General features: G+C 30.2%; 1 protein-coding gene across 1 annotated transcript in view; it reads right to left on the bottom strand.

The window, feature by feature from the left end:
- Positions 1-278: 278 nt before the first annotated feature.
- The window catches only part of LOC119612911, a 37,782-nt gene continuing 15,263 nt past the window's right edge, over positions 279-22,797 (bottom strand). The window contains exons 5-7 of the mRNA XM_037968801.1: positions 12,269-12,518; positions 11,894-12,202; positions 279-691 (exon numbers count right to left, since the gene is read on the bottom strand). Of these exons, the coding sequence (XP_037824729.1) occupies positions 456-691; positions 11,894-12,202; positions 12,269-12,518 (795 nt within the window). The 3' untranslated portion in view covers positions 279-455. The remainder of the gene's footprint in view (positions 692-11,893; positions 12,203-12,268; positions 12,519-22,797) is intronic.

Below are 22,797 nucleotides of genomic sequence, written 5' to 3'. Positions count from 1 at the left end.
ATATATCATCCCTTCACTCTGAAGACACAAAATATTTAATCTTTTAATTTCACGTTCAGAAGAAACACTTAGCAAGTTGTTTACAATTGATATTAATTTAAACAGCAAAAGTATATTAATTTGTTTAAACTTGGAAATATGTAGATGGTCGGATCTTTAGACATTAACTCTAAGTAAAAGTTTCTATAAAACGATCTGTTACATGTATATAATACAAACATAATTATGTTGGAGGATGCTTGGTAAAATAAATTAATTAACGGACGAACGTCTTGACATTTTTTTTACTAAAACATATTTTGTATAAAACTTGTGTTTCCTTTTTTAATTGAGTACGTACATCATAATAGTTTATCAATAATAATAATAATCGATCTTTTAACATCATACATACATATGGTTTACAATTACATAAATTTAATAATATAGGTAGTATTTAAAGTAAATATTTATATTCAATTGTTTACAGCAGTTGAGGAATGTTGTATGCTTCTTTCAAATTCTTCTAAACTTAGTGCCTGATTCATATTTAATAATGGCAGTTTTCCTGCTGATGCCTGTGCTAGTAATTCTGGCGAAAACCATTGGGCTAATTGATTACTGGTTGGCGATAAGCCACCTTCACGTTGGAAATTTAAATTTGTTACTGAATTGTTATCATTGCAAGCTGGATGATGAGCTGGTTGTAGAGCTAAAAAAATAGAAATAAAAAAAAAGAATTTAAATGATTTTAAGATGTTTGAATATATTGTAATTCAATAAAAAATCATTACATCTAAATGTGTCATATAGAAAGCAGATGTTATTAATGTTAATCCGTGCGGATTATTTTTTGGCTTTGGTTGAATATTTATTATCGCATTTAAGGCGGAAGTGCAAAACACGCGTTGAATAAAATAAAATAAATTTAAATATACATATATTAAAAAATTCAAGAATTTAAAATTTTGACGCATATTCGCGTCAAAGCATTGCGTGCTCTTCATACCTACTACTTCGCATTCTACGCTCCAAGTTACATGCAACGCTTTTTAAGCGCCAATTTTTTTGTTTTATTTTTAATTTAATTTATTTTCATATTAAACCTAGCCTATTGGCCATAATCGGTTACAGTTTCTATTTAAAAAATAGGTATACATAAAAAATATATTCATATAACAAGAAATTAAAAATAAAAAAATAATAATTTTTTATGTATTTAATTATTTATTTATTTATTAATTTTTTATTTAATTCGTACAAATACAAAAAAAAAATAATAAAAAGAATTGTAAAATATTTAAAAAAAAATCACCCTCAGTTATACAAGATAATAGGAATGAATACCCAACATAGAAAACAAAGTCACCAAAAAAGTGAATATCTAAAACCAAGTTCAACATTCAAACATTGTAATCAGAAGAACAACAATAACAAAATATGACAAGAATTCAAGAGAAAAGATATCTGCAAGAAAAATAAACCTATTCCATTCACCAAATCAATGTCTGCAAATTAAACTCCAAATTATTATATTTTTGACGCCTCAACAAAATGCCTAAAACCAAATATTGATTCAGTCACTAATATGTCAAATAAAACACCACGACAATTCACCAACAATTTCAAGAATATACAACCATAACACAACCAAATAACTCCTAAAACCCACAATGCATGAACAGAAATTGAGCGACACATAAAAAAAATATTGAAAATAAAGTAGGATTTAAACATTTTTAAGAAACTTCGCGTTTTTCTGCAGCTTTTATTTATTGTTCACCATTAAACTCGTTTTAATTTATTAAAATTGATAGATACACATTAAAACAAGTGAGACTGTTATATTCGGTTGTGCCGCTAAAGGAATTCTCCCCATAAACATCAGGGTAATATCATTCATCAAATTAGCTGACCTTATTTGAGAGGTAGGGTGAATTATTGACCATTTTTCATAAAATTTTTTAGACCAATTTAGGTTCATATAAAACTTGTTTACATCGAATACCATCGCTGTATGTACTCGCATTTAAAGTAATTAGCGTTAAAGTAATTTTCTGAAGGGATGCTTATATGGGTAGGGTGAGTTACCGACACTTTCCGCATGAAATTCGGTAGGAAGATTTACATTATGATTTAAGTTTCTTATATCAAATTTCATAACTGTACACGTATTTTTTAAAGCAATGATCGTTAGAGTAATTTTCTGAAGGACACTATATACGGGTAGGGTCATTTATGGACCGATCTTCAATAAATTTGGTAGAGATTGATTCCACTTGATTGAGAGAAGCGTATAAAGCGTAAAACGTGTGGTGTGGACCTCCAGCTTAAGATCAAAATTAAGCTTGGTGGTTAACTTGCAGTTTTTAAAGCGCAAAAGTTTGAAAAGCGTTGCCGCTTCAACGAGTGTTGTATCCTTTTAGCTTTACTTATATTGAAATCATAATTTTATACTATAACAAAATGTTGCGGTAGGCTAGCTGGTAGTATGCTAGTAGAACGCCTATTATATGATTAAACTTTTCATCCTTTAACTGCATAGTATATAACCAATTTTCACCATCAACATTCACGTTCATAACAAAACCGGTTGGCTCTGGTTCTACTGAAGGTAAATCTGGTGATCTGCTTATAGCATCACAATTAATTTCTAACAATTTCAATAACCATCGAGATACCTTCGACTGGAGTTCTTTGTTCGATTTCACTCTTGTGATTGCCGCACAGCCAGTCACCACGCGAAACGGTTTGGCCAGCAAGTAAATGCGAAAACGTTCTAGGGTTTCCACCACGACCAATACCACTAATTCATAACTATGATACTTCGCCTCGGTTTCGGAACAATGTCGGCTGAAATAAACATCGCACTGGCATTTACCATTTTCACTTGAATGAAGAAGAACTCCTAGACCTAAACTGCTGGCATCCGTATGGACCTCAGCTTGGCCTCTATATCGTAAATTGCCAGTACGGGTTTTCCACAATGTACTTCCACCAATTTGGTAAACGCTTGTTGTTGAGCCTCATCCCATAGAAAATTGTTCGCCTCATTTTTCCTTAATAGGACTGTAAGTCCTATGCTAGTGGAGAAGAGGAATGGGGACACTGGTTATGTATTGACTACCGACAACTGAATAATGTTACTGTTAAGATACCTCACCCAATGCCAGTAATCGAAGAACATTTCGCCCAACTCGCTGGAAATCGTTATTACACAACCCTCGACCTGCGGATGGGCTACCATCAAATTGAAATAGAAGAGGCATCGCGCAAATATACAGAGTTCGTGACAACTGATGGTCATTATGAGTATAACCGTATGCCATTTGGTCTCGTAAATGTCCCTGCGATGTTCCAGGCGGTAATGAATCGCATTGTTGGTTTAATGGAACCAGGAGACTAACTTTGGTTTTAGTGATGAGTGGATTAATGCGCCTGAGGTTATTGTCTGTCAGTTAGAGATCTTGTTTACAGAGCATATTTGAACAATAGGACTGAGACTAATTGGAAAATGTTCTGTTGGACTAGAAATAGGGCGAAGTCAATTATTAGAAAATATAAGAGAGAGGCTCATGGTTTATTGTTCAAGGATGGGGACAGTAAGAATATTTAGGCTATATTGAATAAGAATGGAGTTGTGGATGGTACTGATCATATTAATGGTGTTGATCCAAATGAATTAAATGAAGCTTTCTCCTCTAATCAGTCTGTTGATTGTGAAGGCTTTTTAGATTTTTCCAATTTTCCATATGATGAATTTTCTTTTCGTTCGGTAGATGTTTTTGAGATGTTTGATGCTTTTGATCTGATAAAATCAACTGCTGTTGGTCATGACCGATTTACGCTCAAATTTCTCAGACTGCTAATGCCAATTGCTGGTAATTATATATTACGTTTGGTTAATACAATTTTAACCACTTCAACTTTTCCTTTGTTGTGGAAGGTTGGAAAGATTGTTCCTATAAGGAAGAGTAGTGTTTTAATTGGTCGTGATGTATTTAGACCTATATCAATATTGCCAATTTTATCTAAAATGGTTGAACATCTTATGAAGATTCAACTTGTTAAGCATATTGATGATAATCGACTGCTTCATGATTGTCAATCGGGCTTTAGATGTAATAGGAGTACCACGTCTTTGCTTCTTGGTCTAACTGACAACATTAGGAGTAAACTCTCTGACAATGGTATTTGTGTTTTATTATCTTTAGATTTTGCTAGGGTAAATCATTTGCTTTTAATTGAAAAGTTGCATCGATTTTATGGCTTGTAGGTTGATTTATTCATATCTATCTAATAGAATGCAATATGTTTTTTGTAATGGTCATGCTTCCAGAACGCTTCCAGTTTATAGTGGAGTTCCGCAGGGATCTGTTCTGGGGCCACTACTTATACCCTACACCACTTTAGTGGGGAGGGTATATTGGATTTGTGCTGATGTTTGTAACGCACAATAATATTGGTCCTATACCCACCTTAAAGTATACCAATCGGCTTAGAATCATTTTCTGAGTCGATTTAGCTATGTCCGTCCGTCTGTCCGTCCATGTAAACCTTGTAATCAAACTACAGGTCGCAATTTTGAAGATAATTCAATGAAATTTGGCACATGATCTTCTATTGGCCCAGGGACGAAGCCTATTGAAAATGGTTAATATTGGTCCATTATTTCACCTAGCCCCCATACAACTGAGCCCCCGAATAGGGCTTGTAATCCTTGTAATCAAACTACAGGTCTCAATTTGGAAGATAATTCAATGAAATTTGGCACATGATCTTTTATAGTACCGTAGACGAAGCCTATTGAAAATGGTTACCATCGGTCCATTATTTCACCTAGCCCCCATACAACTGAACCCCCGAATAGGGCTCTTAAAACTTGTAATCAAACTACAGGTCGCAATTTTGGAGATAATTCAATGAAATTTGGAACATGATCTTTTATGGTACCGTAGATGAAGCCTGTTGAAAATGGTTTACATCGGTCCATTATTTCACCTAGCCCCCATACAACTGAACCCGCCGAATAGGGCTTTTAAGTTCATAATTATATCTCGACAAAAAGCTGCAAAAACCAAGTTGTATACAAGACTTGATGACCCCCATGAATTCCATAATAATAGGTTCTCATATGACCCTAGCCCCTATGAAAAGCCCCCATCAAAATTTCACTTAAATGTCCACAATTTTATTCAACAATAAACGTCTTAAGTATGTATATCTAAGGTAAGGTACAATTCAACTTAAATGCTTTATTATGGCAACTAAATCACATTACATTTTTGTCAAAGGTGTAGGGTATTATATGGTCGGCCTCGCCCGACTATAACTTCTTACTTGTTTTTATTATGTTCATGAATGATCTTTTTGATATGGTATCGAGTAATATGTGTCTTCCATTTATTTTTGCGGATGATGTTCAGTTATTGTTTAAGGGTATTGCGGAATTTCCTGATGTTTTGCAGATTATGATTGATTTTACTGTTGGATTGCTTTTGAATTGGGTTACTTGATAATCGTCTTGTTGTCAATATAGATAAGACTAAGGCAATGTTTTTTGGTAAAAATAGCAGTTATAACTTTTCAGTTGACTTTAATGGTATAATAATTGAGTTTGTTGATAGACTTAGATGTCTTGGTGTAATTATTGATACTGGTTTGAGTTATGAGAGTCATGTGAATTCTGCTGTATATAGGGTAATTTTACTTTACGTAAATTATACAGCTTAGATTTATTGTTGCCGTTTAATGTTAAGAGGAGAGTTGTACATGCATTGGTAATGCCTATATTTTTATATGCATTGGAGGTATTTTCTGGTACCTTTGGCTACATCATGAAAAAACTTAGATTAGCTTTCAATAGAGTTGTTACAGAGTTGGGGGTAGTGCATTAAATATTTAGTGCACTAAGGTTTCCACTAAATCCCACTATAGTGACGAAATTTTGATTTTCCACTATTTTTTATCACTATAGTGGTAGTGAAACATATTTTAACTACCATTAAAAAAATTAGTGGTAGTGAAACATATTTTAACTACCACTAAAAAAAATAGTAGTAGTGAAAATTTTTCCACTACCACTAACCATTAGTGGTAGTGAAAATTTTGCACTACAATAAAATAGTGCAAATGTTTAACAGTCACTACATGAATGCTTTAATATGCACTAAAATCTCAAAAAATAGTGTTTGTAAGAATAATCCAAACAAATTGAAAATACATATGTAGATTTGTTTTTGTCCTTGTGATTGCCACTTTTGGTTTTATCATTGTTATTCATTGGTCCATTCTTTATTTTAGTGTACTATTCTTAGTTTTGTTCCTTATCCTGTTCATATACATAATTCCTTTGATCCGTTTTCTTGTAATTTATTTCATCTGGCTTCTTTTCTCTCAGAATGTTTTTTGGTTATTTTTGATTATATTATGTTAATTGTTCTGTATGTTTGTTTCTGAATTGCGAGAATATTTCGTTAAAGTAGCATTGGTCCTCTTATTGTTTTGATTACTACTAATCGTCTTTTAGGAGGTTTGATTTCATGTAGTTGCTGTTAAAGTCTCTTTTTTCCTTCATATGTTTTCTGCATTGTTAGTTTTTGACATTTCAGTTGATTACTATTCTTTCAATGTGGTTACTTTGAGACTTTCTTGACTGTATTATAACTGTGAGTACATAAATTGTTTGGTGATTTGATGTAGAGTTTTTATTGGCTTATTATCGACTGATCGGCGTGTTGTACTTGGGTATATGGATTGGACATACAATAATATCTTGTTTGGAATTTAATTTGCGAATAGTGTGTTGGCACGGAATTTGGGTTTGAGGTTAGCTTTTTCCCCCTGTGAATTAATTAATTAATTTCTCTTGAGGATTTATTTTTTTTAGAGATTATTGTTGAACCTACTTTTAATATCAGTGTTGAGTGTCGGACTTGGTGTGTATGTTTCATCTTCTTGTGGCATTACTTATCATTTTGGATAATTTCTTTCTTTATATTTTTTTCTCATCGAATAAAACTTTAACTGATAGACACTCATGAACTAATTCATACGAAGGTATTTCTTTATCGTATTTTTTGGGTTGTAAGGAGTATGTTACTTTTCTTTAAACTTGGGAAGTTATTTCTGTACACACATAGACCTCTAAATATTTCTGGAACCGGTTGAGTTTGTTTTTCTCTGACTAACTTTAAAACTTATAACTTTAAATTAAAAGTGGAATTGAAAGAATTTGAGTTCTGGCTATGTATTTTATATTTATTTATTTAAATCAAGTAATATATAAAGCCTTAATAGGCCAATCCACCATATTACAAATGCAAAATCCTGAATAAAATACTTATATGACTGTAAATTACAAAATCTATTATAATTTACAACAATATGCAAAAATTAATTAATAATAAAATAATATATATATTAATACACATAACTCATAAAAATTAATTAAATCAATGAAAAACTATTGGCTCCCCAATCAAAGATAAAGTAAAAAAAAAATGTAATGAAAAAAAAAAAAAAAAAAATCAAGTAAGACTGCTATATTCGGCTGTGCCGAATCTTATATACCCTTCACAACAGTGTATTTAAAAAATATCAATTCTATAAAATTTTAATTTCATTTTCCCGTTTATATCATTATTATAGCAATAGCAAAACAACAACGCTAAACGAAATAAACACACAAGAAAACAAAATACACAAGGCAGTAAAACCAACAGACATCCAAACATACGAAAAGAAATACACAAAAAACAAAATACACAACGCAATGAAACCAACAGACATTAAAACATACGAAACTGAATACACCAAAAAACAAAAACAATATACACAAGGCAATGAAACATACGAAACGAAATACTCCAAAAAACAAAAACAAAATACACAACGCAATGAAACCAACAGACATACAAACATACGAAACTGAATGCACCAAGAAACAAAAACAATATACACAAGGCAATGAAACACACAGTCATCCAAACATATAAAACGAAATACTCAATGAATAAGCAGTGTTGTTGTTGTTGCTTATATCAAAGCAAAAATAAAAATGAATGTGATTCAAATTAGTAAAACATTATTCCCAACAATAATTTCAATTAAATTTATACTGATATAAATAACCTCAAATTTCTGATAAATCGTTAATTGAAATATTTAAACAAAAAATATTTTTCTTGAGTATATATGTACATACATATGTATATAAAAATAAGCATAACACCATTCAAATTTTACAATAAGTGTTTGCTATCTGTGTATGTCAAAATAAATTATAGAAATTATCTTAAAACGAAAAAAAAATCTCCATAGAGATCAAGGTGCGTGATAAACTGTAAAGTTAATAATAAACTGAACTAATCAATATCAGAAAAATGTGTCAATAGTTTTAGACGAAACGAGTTGTTAGAGTGGGAAAATATACGGAGGTCAAAGGGTAAGCTATTCCAACATTCTCAAAATAAAAGATCGCTCAAAACAACTACACCTAATCCGGAGAATAATGATTTGAGGATTCCTAGTAGAGTGAGAAAATGTAAATCTTGAGCAAAGTTGAAACGGTATACCTATTTTCATAGCCCTAAAGAAGAGTAGTAAATTACGATACAAAATAAACTGTCTAAAATTGCATCCAAGAAAATCACTAAGGAAAATCACTAGGATTAAGAAGCAAAGAGTTTTGATCAGACCACTGAGCAAAGCGCCTAAGGCTGTAATTAATGTAATAAATTTTCATTGATTTAATTAATTTTTATGAGTTATGTGTATTAATATATATACATATATTATTTTATTTTATTATTAATTAATTTTTGCATATTGTTGTATATTATAATAGATTTTGTAATTTACATAGTCATATAAGTATTTTATTCAGGATTTTGCCTTTGTAATATGGTGGCCTATTAAGGCTTTATATATTACTTTATTTAAATAAATATATAAATAATGTTTGACTCTAGTACATCATCACGATTAGCATTAAACAAAAGAAATACATCATCCGCAAACAAGAACGATTTGCTAACACTATTATCAATATATTCCGGAAGATCATTAATGTATAAAATGAACAGAAGGGGTCCCAAAACAGATCTCTGGGGAATCCCTGAAAAAGTGGGAGAAGCCTACAATATTCTCCATCAATATCGAAAAATTGTTGCCTACCAGAAAGGTATGAAAAAATCAGCCTACATGCAGATCTAGAAAACCCAAAAATTACACCCAATTTGTAAATCATTACCGAGTAATCGACGGAATTAAAAGCTTTAGTCAAATCAAGGGCAATTAGAGAAGTTAATCTGTTCTCATTGACATTAACAGGAATATAATCTGTCAAATTTAATAGTAAAGAGGTAGTATTATGACCTCGACGAAAGGCGTATTGTGAAGGAACAATGCTACCATTAACAAGCGATAAAATTGGTCTTTGAGTATGTGCTCCACAACTTTAGAGAGCGCAGGAAGAATCGAAATGGGCCTCAAGCCATCAACCCTGTGAACAGTACCAGATTTCGGAATAGGGACAACTCGGGCTACCTTCCATAAGCAGGGAAAAGAAGAAGTAGTCAATATAGAGTTTACAAGGAATATCAAAAGATTATCAATATAGGGAAAAATTATTTTGAGAAAATTGATCGGTATGAAATCAGTGCCGACAGATTTGGACTTAACTTTACACATAGTCAGCCATAACTCATCCTGAGTAACACTCCTAACAGAAAATGACCCAACAAGATTATCAAAATGAACACGATTTGTCCTTTCCGCGAAAGGACATATTGTAGTATAACAAAAAAAAATTATGTTTTTTATTTTAATTTACTATTATACTATTATTTAGATCATAATTATTAATATTAAGAATTAATTTTTTTATGTAACCTTTTTATAAGTATAAATTTATGACCGATTATGACCTATATTGGCTAGGTTATTAGAATAAAGAAATTGAAAATAGATTGATGTCGCTTTGATTTACAAATTCAAACACAATTTGTAAAAACAAACACACAACGTGCAAAAACAACGTACATTCCAAATATTTTTGTGGAATGCATAAGAATACAAATAAATAAGATCGTACTTCTTTATTACTTTTTTTGTACATTTTATATTAAAATATTATTTTATGTGAAGAAATTATAATTTTTATTTTTATATTATTAGTATTTTTTTATACCCACCATCAAAAAAGATGGGGGTGTATTGATTTTGTCATTCCGTTTGTAACACATCGAAATATTGGTCATAGACCGACAAAAGTATATATATTCTGGGTCCTTATTAAATTGTAGACGATCTAGCCATGTCCGTCCGTCCGTCTGTCTTTTGAAATCACGATAGGGACCACACGGGAGCAGCTCGACAGCTGAAATTTTGCATAAATATTTTCTATTTTTAAGGTTTGTTTGGTATTGAAAATGGGCAATATCGGTAGACATTTTTGCACATAAATAAGTTATATATAAGCCAAAATCTCTCCACCAAATTTTATGAGGATCGGACCATAAGTGACCCTACCCCCCATATAAGGTCCTCTTCTAAAAATGACTATAACGCACATTACTGGCTTAAATATTTGAATAGAGTGACGAAATTCGACACATATAAGTTTTATGCGAGCCAAAATCTCTCTACCAAATTTAGTGAGGATCGGTCCATACAAGGTCCCCTTCAGAAAATGATCTCTCCACTAATTTTTTTAGTATCGGCCCATAAATGACCTTACTCCCATATAAAAAGGGCCTCTTCTGAAAATGACTATAACGCTCATTACTGGCTTAAAAATATGAATATAGTGACGAAGTTCGACACATATAAGTTTTATGTGAACCAAAATCTCTACTAAACTTAGTGATCGGCGCATAATTCAACCTATCGCCCATACAAGGTCCCCTTCAGTGAATTCTTTAACGCTCATTACTGGTTAAAAAAATACGAGTATAGCGATAAAATTTGACACAAGTAAGTTCCTCGCGAGCCAAAATCTCTCTAACAAATTTTATGTGGATCGGTTATAATTGACCCTACCCCCCATATAAGGTTCCCTTTAGAAAATTACTTAAACGATCTTTGCTGGCTCAAAAGTACGAGCTATGAAATACAGTTATGAAATTCGACATAAGAAGCTTTTATACGAACGTTAATCTTGCTACCGAATTTCATGCGGAATGTGTCGGTAACTCACCCTACCCCCGATATAAGCCCCCTTCAGAAAATTACTTTAACGCTAATTACTGGCATAAAAATGCGAGTACAGCGATGATATTCTATGTAAACAAGTTTTATATGAACCAAAATCGGTCTACAAATAGTTATGTCAATAATTGACCGTACCCCTCATATAAGGTCCTCTTCAGAAAATTTGAAGAGGAGGATTTAGAAAATTACTATTACAACGATGAAAATCGACATAAAAAATTTTAAAAATACGAGTACAGCGATGAAATTTGACATAAACAAGTTCTATACAAAACAAAATCTATGTACAAAATTTTATGAGTATGATTTATAATTGACGCATATAAGGTCATCTTCAAAAAATTATACGCTCAAAATATTTTGTTTTTAAAAATTAAAAGTTTGTTAGTTTTAAAGAGATCGGTCCATAATTGACTTACACCCCTATTATGTAAGTCGTTGTCGACACCAATTTTGAGTCGTCGTAAAATTTGCTGTCGACAGAAATTTTTCATGACTTAAAATAATAAAAAAAATTATCGGAATTTACAAAAAAAAAAGTTATTTTTACTGTCGACAATGACTTATGTATATAATAAGGGTGTTAATCCATAGGGCATACGGTTTGATGGTGGGTATATGAGATTCGGCACAGCCGAATATTACACTCTCACTTGTTTTAAATTAGTATTAATGTAAATTAAATACTGAGCTAACTTACGTGCATGGTTCCCCAAGTCATTTTGTGGAATTTGCTGACGTTGCATTACAACTGATCGTTGTTGAAATAGCTGCTGCTGTTGCATATTGTTTTGTTGAGATGTAGGTATTTGTTGAATTATATGACTTGAAAACTGTTGGCCAACGATTTGTCTTGGTTGTTGCATCGTTGGATATTTTTGCATAGACACCACTGTTTGATTGGGTTGTGAGCTTTGATTTACATTTGCATGATTTTGCCCTAGTGGATTATGCGCATTGTGTGGCACAAGAGGTTGAATAGGTCCCGGTCCTTTTAGAATTGGTCGTCCTTTAAAAAATATTATTATTTTTTATAGTTGTATATTTTTTTGTTAGATGTACAACTACTACTTACCCATTGGCTTGTTAGGCATGTTATTATGTAGAGGATGATTCGATTCCACTGTTGAATGTGTAATAAGTGGCCATTTTAGAGGTCCTGGTGGTTGATTGCGTATTTGAGATTTTTGTTGAGGAGACATTTGTGGGCTACCATTTGCAGCTGGTGCAATTTGATGCTGCTGGTGCATGTACTGAAAATTTCCCCCACCAAGTATCATTCTGGGCTGGTTTCCAAGCTGATACGACATTTGTTGGCCATGAATCTATAAAAATTTTTACATTTATTAGTTTACACTTTTTATTTATTGTACAATTTCGTGTCAAGTGACCATACTCAAAAAATCGAATTGGATGAAAGAATAGAGGTAAACTATTCCGGTTTTTTAAGCCAACGTTAAAGTCACTTTTTGAAGGAATCAATATGGGTGCATGGGTTTAGTATGGTTTCATGTTCACCCCAGTTAACAGTATAATTTCTGAGTACATAGAACTAACTTATGAATGTATGGGGTTAGATAAAATCGATGACCGATATTACCTATTATTAATACCAAAAAAATGTTATCAATAGAGAATATTTCAACCTTTTCTCAATTATATGTATATGTATATTAATTAGGGTGATTCAAACTTGTATGAAGGAAAAAAATTTGTCTGACAGTTCCCTCTCTAGAATTGTTCTATGGGTTGTAAAACTATGTCATACAAAAAATTAGGCTGATTGGATAACGTTAACAGGTACCGCAACGGCTCTGAAATTTCCAAGTGCATTTACAAGGGGAAAATATAGATTTTTTTTCAGTTTTTGCTCAAATTTGGCCATTTAGTAAAAAAAAATCGGCGGATTTCTGCAAATATTTTTGAGAATACATATTAATTCTTTATATTTTCTGATCTATAATACTCTGAAAATACTTTATTTAAAATGTACATAAGTAAATAATTAATACGTATTCTCTAAAATATTACCAAAAATTGCGATTTTCCCGAAATCCGTCGAGTTCAAAACGCAAGTACAGCTAATCTGTAAGAAATATTGATATAATTTTTTTTACCGTTTAATAACTTTATCTATTGACCATAAATCCCCATGAGATCCCCTGAAAGTTTTGAAATTTGTTTAACAAAGTTTCAAAAAAACTGAAATTAGAGATTTGAAACGGCCCACAGACGGTTGAAATTGTCAAAAATGGAGATTAATTCTTATTGCTCATCGATATGTTAAAACGCATAAAAATACAATTTTTTTAATAAAAATACATAACAAAAAAATTTTTTGCCGAAAAATAAAACAGCCCTTAAATGTTTTATTTTTCGGGAAATAATTACTTGATTTAGAATTTTCGATGTAGCTTTATAATGAAAAGCGATAACTTAAAAAGTTAAATTGGAAATGAAGGTACACTATCGGACAAAATAAAGTGCAAAAGTACTCATGTATATTCTTTCAGCGAAAAATCGGTTAAATGATTATTGAATATGGAATTTTTTTTCAAAATCATTTAGTTTATATACAATGCTAGAAAAATAACAATAAAACTTAATTATTCTACTTAAAATTTTTCTGCATAACATCTAAAATTAAAATAAATTCACTTTTTTGTCGGACAAAATAAAGTGTAAATTTTATATATCATTATTTAAATTTCTTGTATATCAAAATTTTTTATCTATTTTGGTTCTGATTTTAATATCTGTATCTATTTAAGCCATTTTGGTAATTTTGTTCTCCATTATTATTCGCAATCGCTTTCCCTTCCCCTTGCTATCCCCATATGATAATTTTCAAAAGAAATACGTTTTTGATCACTATTTCATCGGAATTTTTTGATAAATTGTGGTCCAAAATTAATCTATTGGATTTAGGGCGGTGCTCTGAGCAACTTATTTCAATTTTCAGTGATTTTTCCCACAGTAATGTTATTTTTTAACTTTATCAAGTGCTTAAGCTTATTATCTTGCCGAAATATAAAGTTGCCCAAGTCCATTTCGAAGGCACTGATCTTAAGATTTCACTGCAATATGCTCATATAGTGTTCATTGGAGCTTTTTGAATAAATTTCACCTAGGTTCCCCACACCTAACGTTAAAAATTGGACACTTACGAAGAGTCAACTGACCCATACCTTCAATCTTTCACCAACATATTTAAAAGCTTAAAATTTTTTTTCGATTTTAGTATTTAATTTCATATTTTTAGATCAAATTTACGTAGTTGGTCAGATGAGTCCCAATTTCTACCGAAAATTTTGAAATGTCGACAATGAGTGTGAATTAAGCCCTTCAATATACAAAATTTAAAAAACAATACCCCAGGTTTCAAATATTATGGTGGAGGGCTATCGGTATTGTTACATTATTCAACTTTAAGAGCGAGAATCTTAGTGAAAATGGAGTAACTAATAACAAATGAGCAATTCACGAGCTTATTTAATAAAAATTTGGAAATAAATGCCGTAAAAATGGGTTTGGGAGACTTAATGCCTCAACCGATTCATGACTTCAAACACACGACTAAGGTTAAAAACATTATTGTAAAAAAAAAAACACTGAAAAATTTTAATGACCTGCTCAGAGCATCGCCCTAAATCTAATAGATTAATATTTGACCACAATTGATCACAAAATTCCGCTGAAATAGCGAACAAAAACGGATTTCTTTTGAAAATAATAGTATGGGAGAAAGCAAGGGAAAGTGAAAGCGATTGCGAATAATAATGGTAAAATAATTACAAAAATGACTTGAGTAGATCCAGATATTCAAATCAGAACCAAAATAGATAAAAAATTTTGATATACATAAAATTAAAATAATGATATATAAAATTTACACTTTATTTTGTCCGACAAAAAAGTGAATTTACGTTAATTTTAAATGTTATACAGAAAAATTTTAGGTGGAATAAATTTGTTTTATAGTTATTTTTGTAGCATTGTATATAAACTAAATGAATTTAAAAAAAAGTTACATATTCAATAATCATTTAACAGATTTTTCGATAAAATAATGTAGCATGAGCACTTTTGCACTTTATTTTGTCCGATAGTGTATATACTTTGTACTATTTGAAAAATATAAAAATTAATCCAGTTTTGTATATATATAGAAAAAATTACTTTAAATTAAAAATTTGGGTTTAGATCGATTTCAATAATTTTACAATATTTTTGAAAAACTTAATGAAATACATTTTTATAATTTTTTTCTTGATAAATAATCATACTACACTCAAAACAAAACCATTTTATAAAAAATATAAATATTTGTTTTTGGCTTATTTGACACTTTTATTGAATATGAGCATGACTTATCAATTTGCTTTAATTTGGAAATAAGTAGCTATAATTAACCATTTTTTAAATATGTTTTTAAAAATGTGTTATTAAAATTATTTATTATTATTTAAAAAAATAATTAAATAATAAAAACTCGTTAATAGTCCCCATGGTGCCAAACATTTTTATACTTCTCTCCATTACTATTCTTCATCTGAAATATTTTCGCCTTCTGCGAATAAAGTTAAAAAATAACATTACTGTAGGAAAAATCACTGAAAAATTGAAATAAGTTGCTCTAAGCACCGCCCTAAATCCAATAGATTAATTTTGGACCACAATTGATCAAAAAATTCCGCTGAATAGTGAACAAAAACGGATTTCTTTTGAAAATAATAGTATGGGGGAAAGCAAGGGAAAGTGAAAGCGATTGCGAATAATAATGGTAAAAAATGGCTTGAGTAGATCCAGATATTCAAATCAGAACCAAAATAGATAAAAAATTTTGATATACAAGAAATTTAAATAATGATATATAAAATTTACACTTTATTTTGTCCGACAAAAAAAGTGAATTTATTTAAATTTTAGATGTTATACAGAAAAATTTTAAGTACAATAATTTAGTTTTATTGTTATTTTTGTAGCATTGCAAAACTAAATGATTTTGAAAAAAATTTCGCTGAAAGAATATAGCATGAGTACTTTTGCACTTTATTTTGTCCGATAGTGTATATATATCAAATTTTAACGTTACTGACTGACTGATTCACTGACTAATTCATCATCGCACAGCCTAAACGGTTGAAGCTAAAGAGCTGAAATGTGGACAGGAGGTTTGTCTCTTTGTTTGTCCAAGACGGGAATTTTGGAAATTCGAATATCTCCTAAACTAGAAAAGATACAAAAACAGTTTAAAGCTTGTCGTCGTTCATTTAAAAAATAAGCGGACAGGTGTCTGGTACATTTTTCAAGTTCGGACCCTTTAGGGAATAAACGTGTAAAAACAGTATTTTGGTACTTTTTTTTTTGCACCCCATGTATCTTTTAAACCAGTGAACATTCAAACAATATTTTTGACTTCTTTATAACTTGACGAAAAAATAAAAATATGAATTTAGTACTTTTTGGATATACGGACGTTTAAGGGGTGAAAATTGTACCTTTTTTTGGTACTTTTTTCATAGAACATTGATTTTGGTTTATTAACTTATACCTACATATGAATACATAATAACGGGCTCCCAATACGATGTTGCAACTTTTTGGAATATAATTTTAATTTAATGGGGAGGAAAAAAGTACCAAAAGGGGTAAAAGCGGGAAATTTGATTTTATTCAAGCAATTTATATAAAATTTTTAGATTTAGAAACACTAAATATGCTAATGGGGTGTTATTTGGAACACCGGTACCAAGTGATATTTTTTGGTACTTTTTATACCCGCCATCAAAAAAGATGGGTGTATATTGATTTTGTCATTCCGTGTGTAACACATCGAAATATTGTTCACAGACCCCAAAGTATATATATTCTGGGACCTCGAAAAATTCTAAGACGATCTAGCTATGTCCGTCTGTCTGTTGTTGGCACGATAGCATCCACAAAAAAAGAGATATTGAGACGAAATTTTCCCAAAATATTTTTTATTAAAATTAAACCTAGAAATATGAAATTAAACATGTAGAGCCCGGAGTAAATGAGAATCTATAAAAGGGGACTTTTTGGTACTTTTTCGTCCTTTAAAAGGAACTTTTTGAATTTTCTATAATATTAAACCTAGAAACATGAAATTAAGCATGTAGAGCCCGGCTGGCTGGCACTTTTTGAGTTTTCTATTAAATTGAACCTAGAAACATGAAATAATGCACGTGGAGCCCGGAGTAAATGGGAATCTATGAAAGGACACTTTTTGGTACTTTTTCGTTCTTTGACTGGTACTTTTTGAGTTTTCTATAAAATTAGAACCAAGAAACATGAAATTAAGCACTTAGAGCCTGGAGTAAATGAGAATATATAAAAGGGGACTATTTGGAACTTTATCGTACTTCGACTGGTACTTTTTGAGTTTTCTATAAAATTAAACCTAGAAACTGGCACTTTTTGAGTTTTCTATAATATTTAACCTAGAAACATGAAGTAGAGCCCGGAGTAAATGATAATCTATAAAAGGGGACTTTTGGACTTTTTCGTTCTTCAAAAGGTACTTTTAAAATTTTGAACCTACAAACAGAAAATTAAGCATGTAGGGCCCTGAGTAAGCGATAAAATATAAAAGGAGAATTTGTGGTACTTTTTCGTTTTTCAAAAGGTACTTTTTCTCTATAATATTGAACCTATAGACATGAAATTAAGCATGTATGGCCCGGAGTAAGCGAGAACATATAAAGCGGGACTTTTTGGTACTTCTTCGTTCTACAACGTGTACTTTTTGAATTTTCTATTATGATGAACCTAAAAACATAAAACTAAGCAATTAGGGACTTGAGTGAATGAAAATTTAAACTGGAGTATTTTCTGGTACTTTTTCGTTCTTTAACTGGTACTTTTGGAGTTTTCTATAATATTGAAGCTAGAAACATGAAATTAAGCACGTAGAGACCGGAGTAAATGAGAACCCATTAAAGTGGATTTTTTGGCACTTTTTTGTTTTTTAACTGGTACTTTTTGAGTTGTCTATAATATTGGACCTAGAAACATGAAATTAAGGATGTAGAGCCCAGAGTAAAGGAGAACCTATAAAAGGGGAATTTTTGCCACTTTTTTGTTCTTTAACTGGTACTTTTTGAGGTTTTTATAATATTGAACTTAGAAACATGAAATGAAGGATGTAGAGCTCAAAGTAAAGGAGAACCTATAAAAGGGGACTTTTAGTACTTTTTCGATCTTCAAAAGGTACTTTTTCAATTTTCTATAATATTTAATCTAGAAAGATGAAATTTAGCATATAGAGACGGGGTAAATGAGAACCCATGAATGGCGTCTTTTTGGTACTTTTTCGTTCTTTAAGTGGTACCTTTTGTGTTTTCTATAATATTGAACCTAGAAACATGAAATTAAGCATGTAGAGCCCGGAGTAAATGGGAATTTTTGTTACTTTTTCGTTCTTTAATAGGTACTTTTTCAGTGTTCTATAATATTGAACTTACACGCAGAGAAAAACAACATGTTATGGTTAAAATTATGATTGTAGTCTAAACATATTATAGTTATTGTAACAATTTTAATATACCTCAGTAAAAAAAATATATGTGCAAAATTTCTTTTTGTCCTCAGAACTGAAAACTAGTGATAATTTAATTTTGACTGTGATAAATTTTTTTGTTTTTTTGTACACTCTCTTTGTTAGTATGTACTTACATGATCTTTGGACTTTATTTGTGATACCGTTATCTGAGATTACCACTTTAAGTTAAAATTTAAATAGAAAATAATTATATGTGCATAGTCAATCATTCTCGTTCTTTAGCTTAAAGAGTAAATATATCAATTCTTAATTTGTGTTTGATATATATAATTTTATATCGAGTGAGTAAGTATTATTTTTTTATTAAAATCTGTGAAAAATATAAATTTTGGGAGGAGGAATTTGAAAATGTAATATTTAGCGACGAGAAAAAGTTTAATTTGGACGGACCTGATGGTCTCCATAAGTATTGGAGAGATCTGCGTCATCCTCGACAAATGTGCTACAATCGAAACCACGGTGGCGGGAGTCTAATGGTTTGGGCTGCATTCGGAGCTCTTGGAAAGTCCCAAATATGCTTTGTACCAACAAGAATGAACTCAGAGAAATACGTTGAATTGTTGGAAAACAATTTAATTGATTTTGCAGCTGAATTATACGGTGATAATTGGACTTTTCAACAGGACAACGCTCCAATACATGTCGCTCGACACACAAAAAGTTTTTTTGAAAGCCATAATATACCACTATTGGATTGGCCAGCACTAAGTCCAGACTTAAACCCAATAGAGGATCTATGGGGGATACTTTCCGCTAAAATATTTTCAAAATCAAAACAGTACGCGACACTAAAAGAGTTAAAAGAATCAATAATGACAGAGTGGGAAAAAATTGATGTATCAACGTTAAAAAATCTGGCCAATTCCATGCCACGCAGGTTACAGCAGGTCATCATAAATAAAGTGTAACGATTCACGCGTTGTGCCATATCCTTTAGAAGACCTGTGCTACCTGTTATTCCGACCGTGCTCAGGGTTTGGGGTGGTGTTCTTGTCTCCATCAGGATAGGCTAAGAACCGCACATTCATTTAAAAAGGTAGCTTTAAAATATTAACTAAACTAAAACAAAAAAAAAAAAAAAAAAAAATAAAGAAAGTTTGAATTTAAAAATCTCGAGAAGATGGTGGCATTTCTTCTCATTCTAGACCCTCCCAACCTTACTATCTTTAAAAAAAAAATCTGCAAGATAGCCCTATAATGATTCCCTATCTACATGTTTAACTAACCTTTCGTGGAATAAAATTTAATTTAGATTGTCATTATTAAAGTCTAATAATTAAACATATTTATTATTAAAATGTAAACTGAACATGTTCATAAACTTCATATTTAACATTAATAAAAATTATTGGTTAATTTTTTGTTGTGTAGTGTAATTTGTTTATTTTATTTTTAAGTATTCTAAATTGAAATATTCAACAATGAAAAATTTTAATTTTACTTTCAAATGTTGCTAACATAATGCTTTAAGATATTATGTTAATAACATAATTGTTTTAACATTAACAAAAAAAAATATTCAATTTAGAACACTTAAATACATAGAGAATTTAAATGAACAATAAACACAATTTAAAACTTACCAAACATAATCCAACGATGACAACAGGCCTGTAGTTTGTTGAATTTGGGTTTAAATTATAATTTTGAATTTTTAAATTCTCATATTTTTATAGATTTTAGATTTTAAGTGTATTTATGTATATATGTTAGTGTTTATGTGTGTAGAGTGTATAAAATGTTAGTGTATAAGTGTTATTACAATTTTAAGTTAATTTAAGTTATGATTAAGTTTAATTTTAGATAAAATTAAGTTAATTAAATTGAAATTAAGTTAAAAATTGAAATTAAGTTAAGATTAAATTAGATTATTATCTAAAATAAGACAAAATTTAAGAAAATTAAAGTTTTAAGTTAAGATAGATGCAAGTAAAGTAAAAAAAAAATTTTAGTAATTTAACAAAAAGTTAGTTTTAAGATAAATTAATTAGATTTTAAGTTAAATTAGATAAAATTTAAGATAATTTTTTTGATAAAAAGATATTTTTTGTTGTTTTAAGATAAAATTAGTTTTAGTTTATCGTTTATATTAAACCAAATTAGTTTTAGAGGCTTTTTGAAGATAAAATTAGTTTAGATTTAGCGTTTAAGTAAGTTTAAGTAGGTTTTGGTGGTTAAATTAGATTAGATTTTTTAAGTTTAAGTAGGTTTTAAGTAAGATAATTAGTTGTAGTTTAGTTTAAGTTTGATTCTTGTAGGATTTAAGAAAGACGCTGAGGATTTATCGATGCTTGTTTCACAAAACTTCAAAGTTGAGATGATTATTCCGAATGATTCTTGTTCGATTTGAAATGATATTCAGGTTTGGTGAAATTAGGCTTGTAGAATTTAACAGACAATAGATAGTAAAAAGATTATTCAAAGTTGAATGAAATAATGATAAATTCCTTTCCAAAACCTTTATTTCCTTCACGAAACCGCTTATTTCTGAAGATTATTAATCAATATTTTAATAAAACGGATATTCTTTAAAATTATTTTATTTCCGTTTTGGGAGAATCAAATTTTTCTTTTGAAATAACAAAAATTGAAGTATAAATTTTTCAATACATACAAAAGTTTGTATAAAATTGTTATTGGAAAATTTTAAAGTATTTGAAACCCAATAAAAAATAAAGGAAACACAATATCTTATTAATATCATAATTTAAATTTTTTAGAATAATAATTAATAATAGATTTTGTTTTTGCACATATAATTATTTACTATGGAGTAACAAGAAAAAAGTATTTTTTGTTCATAAATTATGAAGTTGAAAGATTTTTTTTTAGTTTTTTTAAGTGTATATATATACAAAATAAAATTTAAAATAAACATTAAAAAAAAGTTTGTTTTCTTAGCAGTAGCGCAGAATAATACCATGCACATATAATTTTTTTACTGAGGTATCATATTATGATTAAATACCGTGGAAATATTTTATCATAATCATACCTTCCCGACGGACATCCTATATATAAAATTCTAACGTTACTGACTGACTGATTCACTGACCGATTCATCATCACACAGCCTAAGCGGTTGAATATATTCCACCCTTTAGGAAATAAACGGATAAAAACTTTATTTGGTCACTGACCGATTCATCATCACACAGCCTAAGCGGATGAATAAATTCGACCCTTTTGGAAATAAACGGATAAAAACTTTATTTGGGTATTTTTTTTGCATCCCATGTATTTTTTAAACCAGTGAACATACAACTTCGAAAAAATAACAGGTCAGAGTGCTACATTCGGCTATGCCGAATCTTAAATACCTTCCACCTGTAAGCTACTTTTTATGAAAACCCTTATAAATATTCATAGCTATCATTTAGAAATCATATATACCTTTTATGGAGATATGGCCAATTATTGGCCAATCCGAACAAAAGTTCACAGAATGATTTATCGATAAAAAAACACACTGTGTCGGATTTTATCCGTATAATTTATAATTGAATGAAATATATTGGAAAAAGTGACTTATGGAAATGGGCCTCATATGAGAACTAAGACCAATTATGCATAGATCCTAATTAAAAAAAAAAAAGATTTCTTATATACCAAAATATATCCAAATATATAAATATATGACAAAAAGCTGCAAAACCAAGTTCTATACTAGCCTCGACGACTCTCATGAATTTTATAATTATAGGGTCTTATTTGACCAAAACCCCCTTCAAAATTTGACTTAAATGTCCACAATTTTATTCAACAATAAACGGCTTAAGTATATCTGAGGCAAGGTACAATTCAACTAAATGCTCTATTATGAAAACTTAATCACATTTTATTTTTGTAACAGGTGTAGGGTATTATATGGTCCGCTTCGCCCGACTATAATTTCTTACCTGTTTTAAAATATCTTTATTTCTTAATTGGATATTTGCATTTAAGCGATTTTCGGAAGTGGTCCTTATTTGGGAGCTGTGACTAATTATGGACCGATCCGCAAAACATTTCGCAGGGTG

This window comes from Lucilia sericata, unplaced genomic scaffold, assembly GCF_015586225.1.
Source record: "Lucilia sericata isolate MDLA Ls3-8-SP2 unplaced genomic scaffold, ASM1558622v1 Contig001871F_arrow, whole genome shotgun sequence".
In the NCBI taxonomy this organism is placed as follows: domain Eukaryota; kingdom Metazoa; phylum Arthropoda; class Insecta; order Diptera; family Calliphoridae; genus Lucilia; species Lucilia sericata.
The sequence above is the reverse complement of the archived record's forward strand: the minus strand, read 5'-3'. Positions and strand labels throughout refer to the sequence as shown.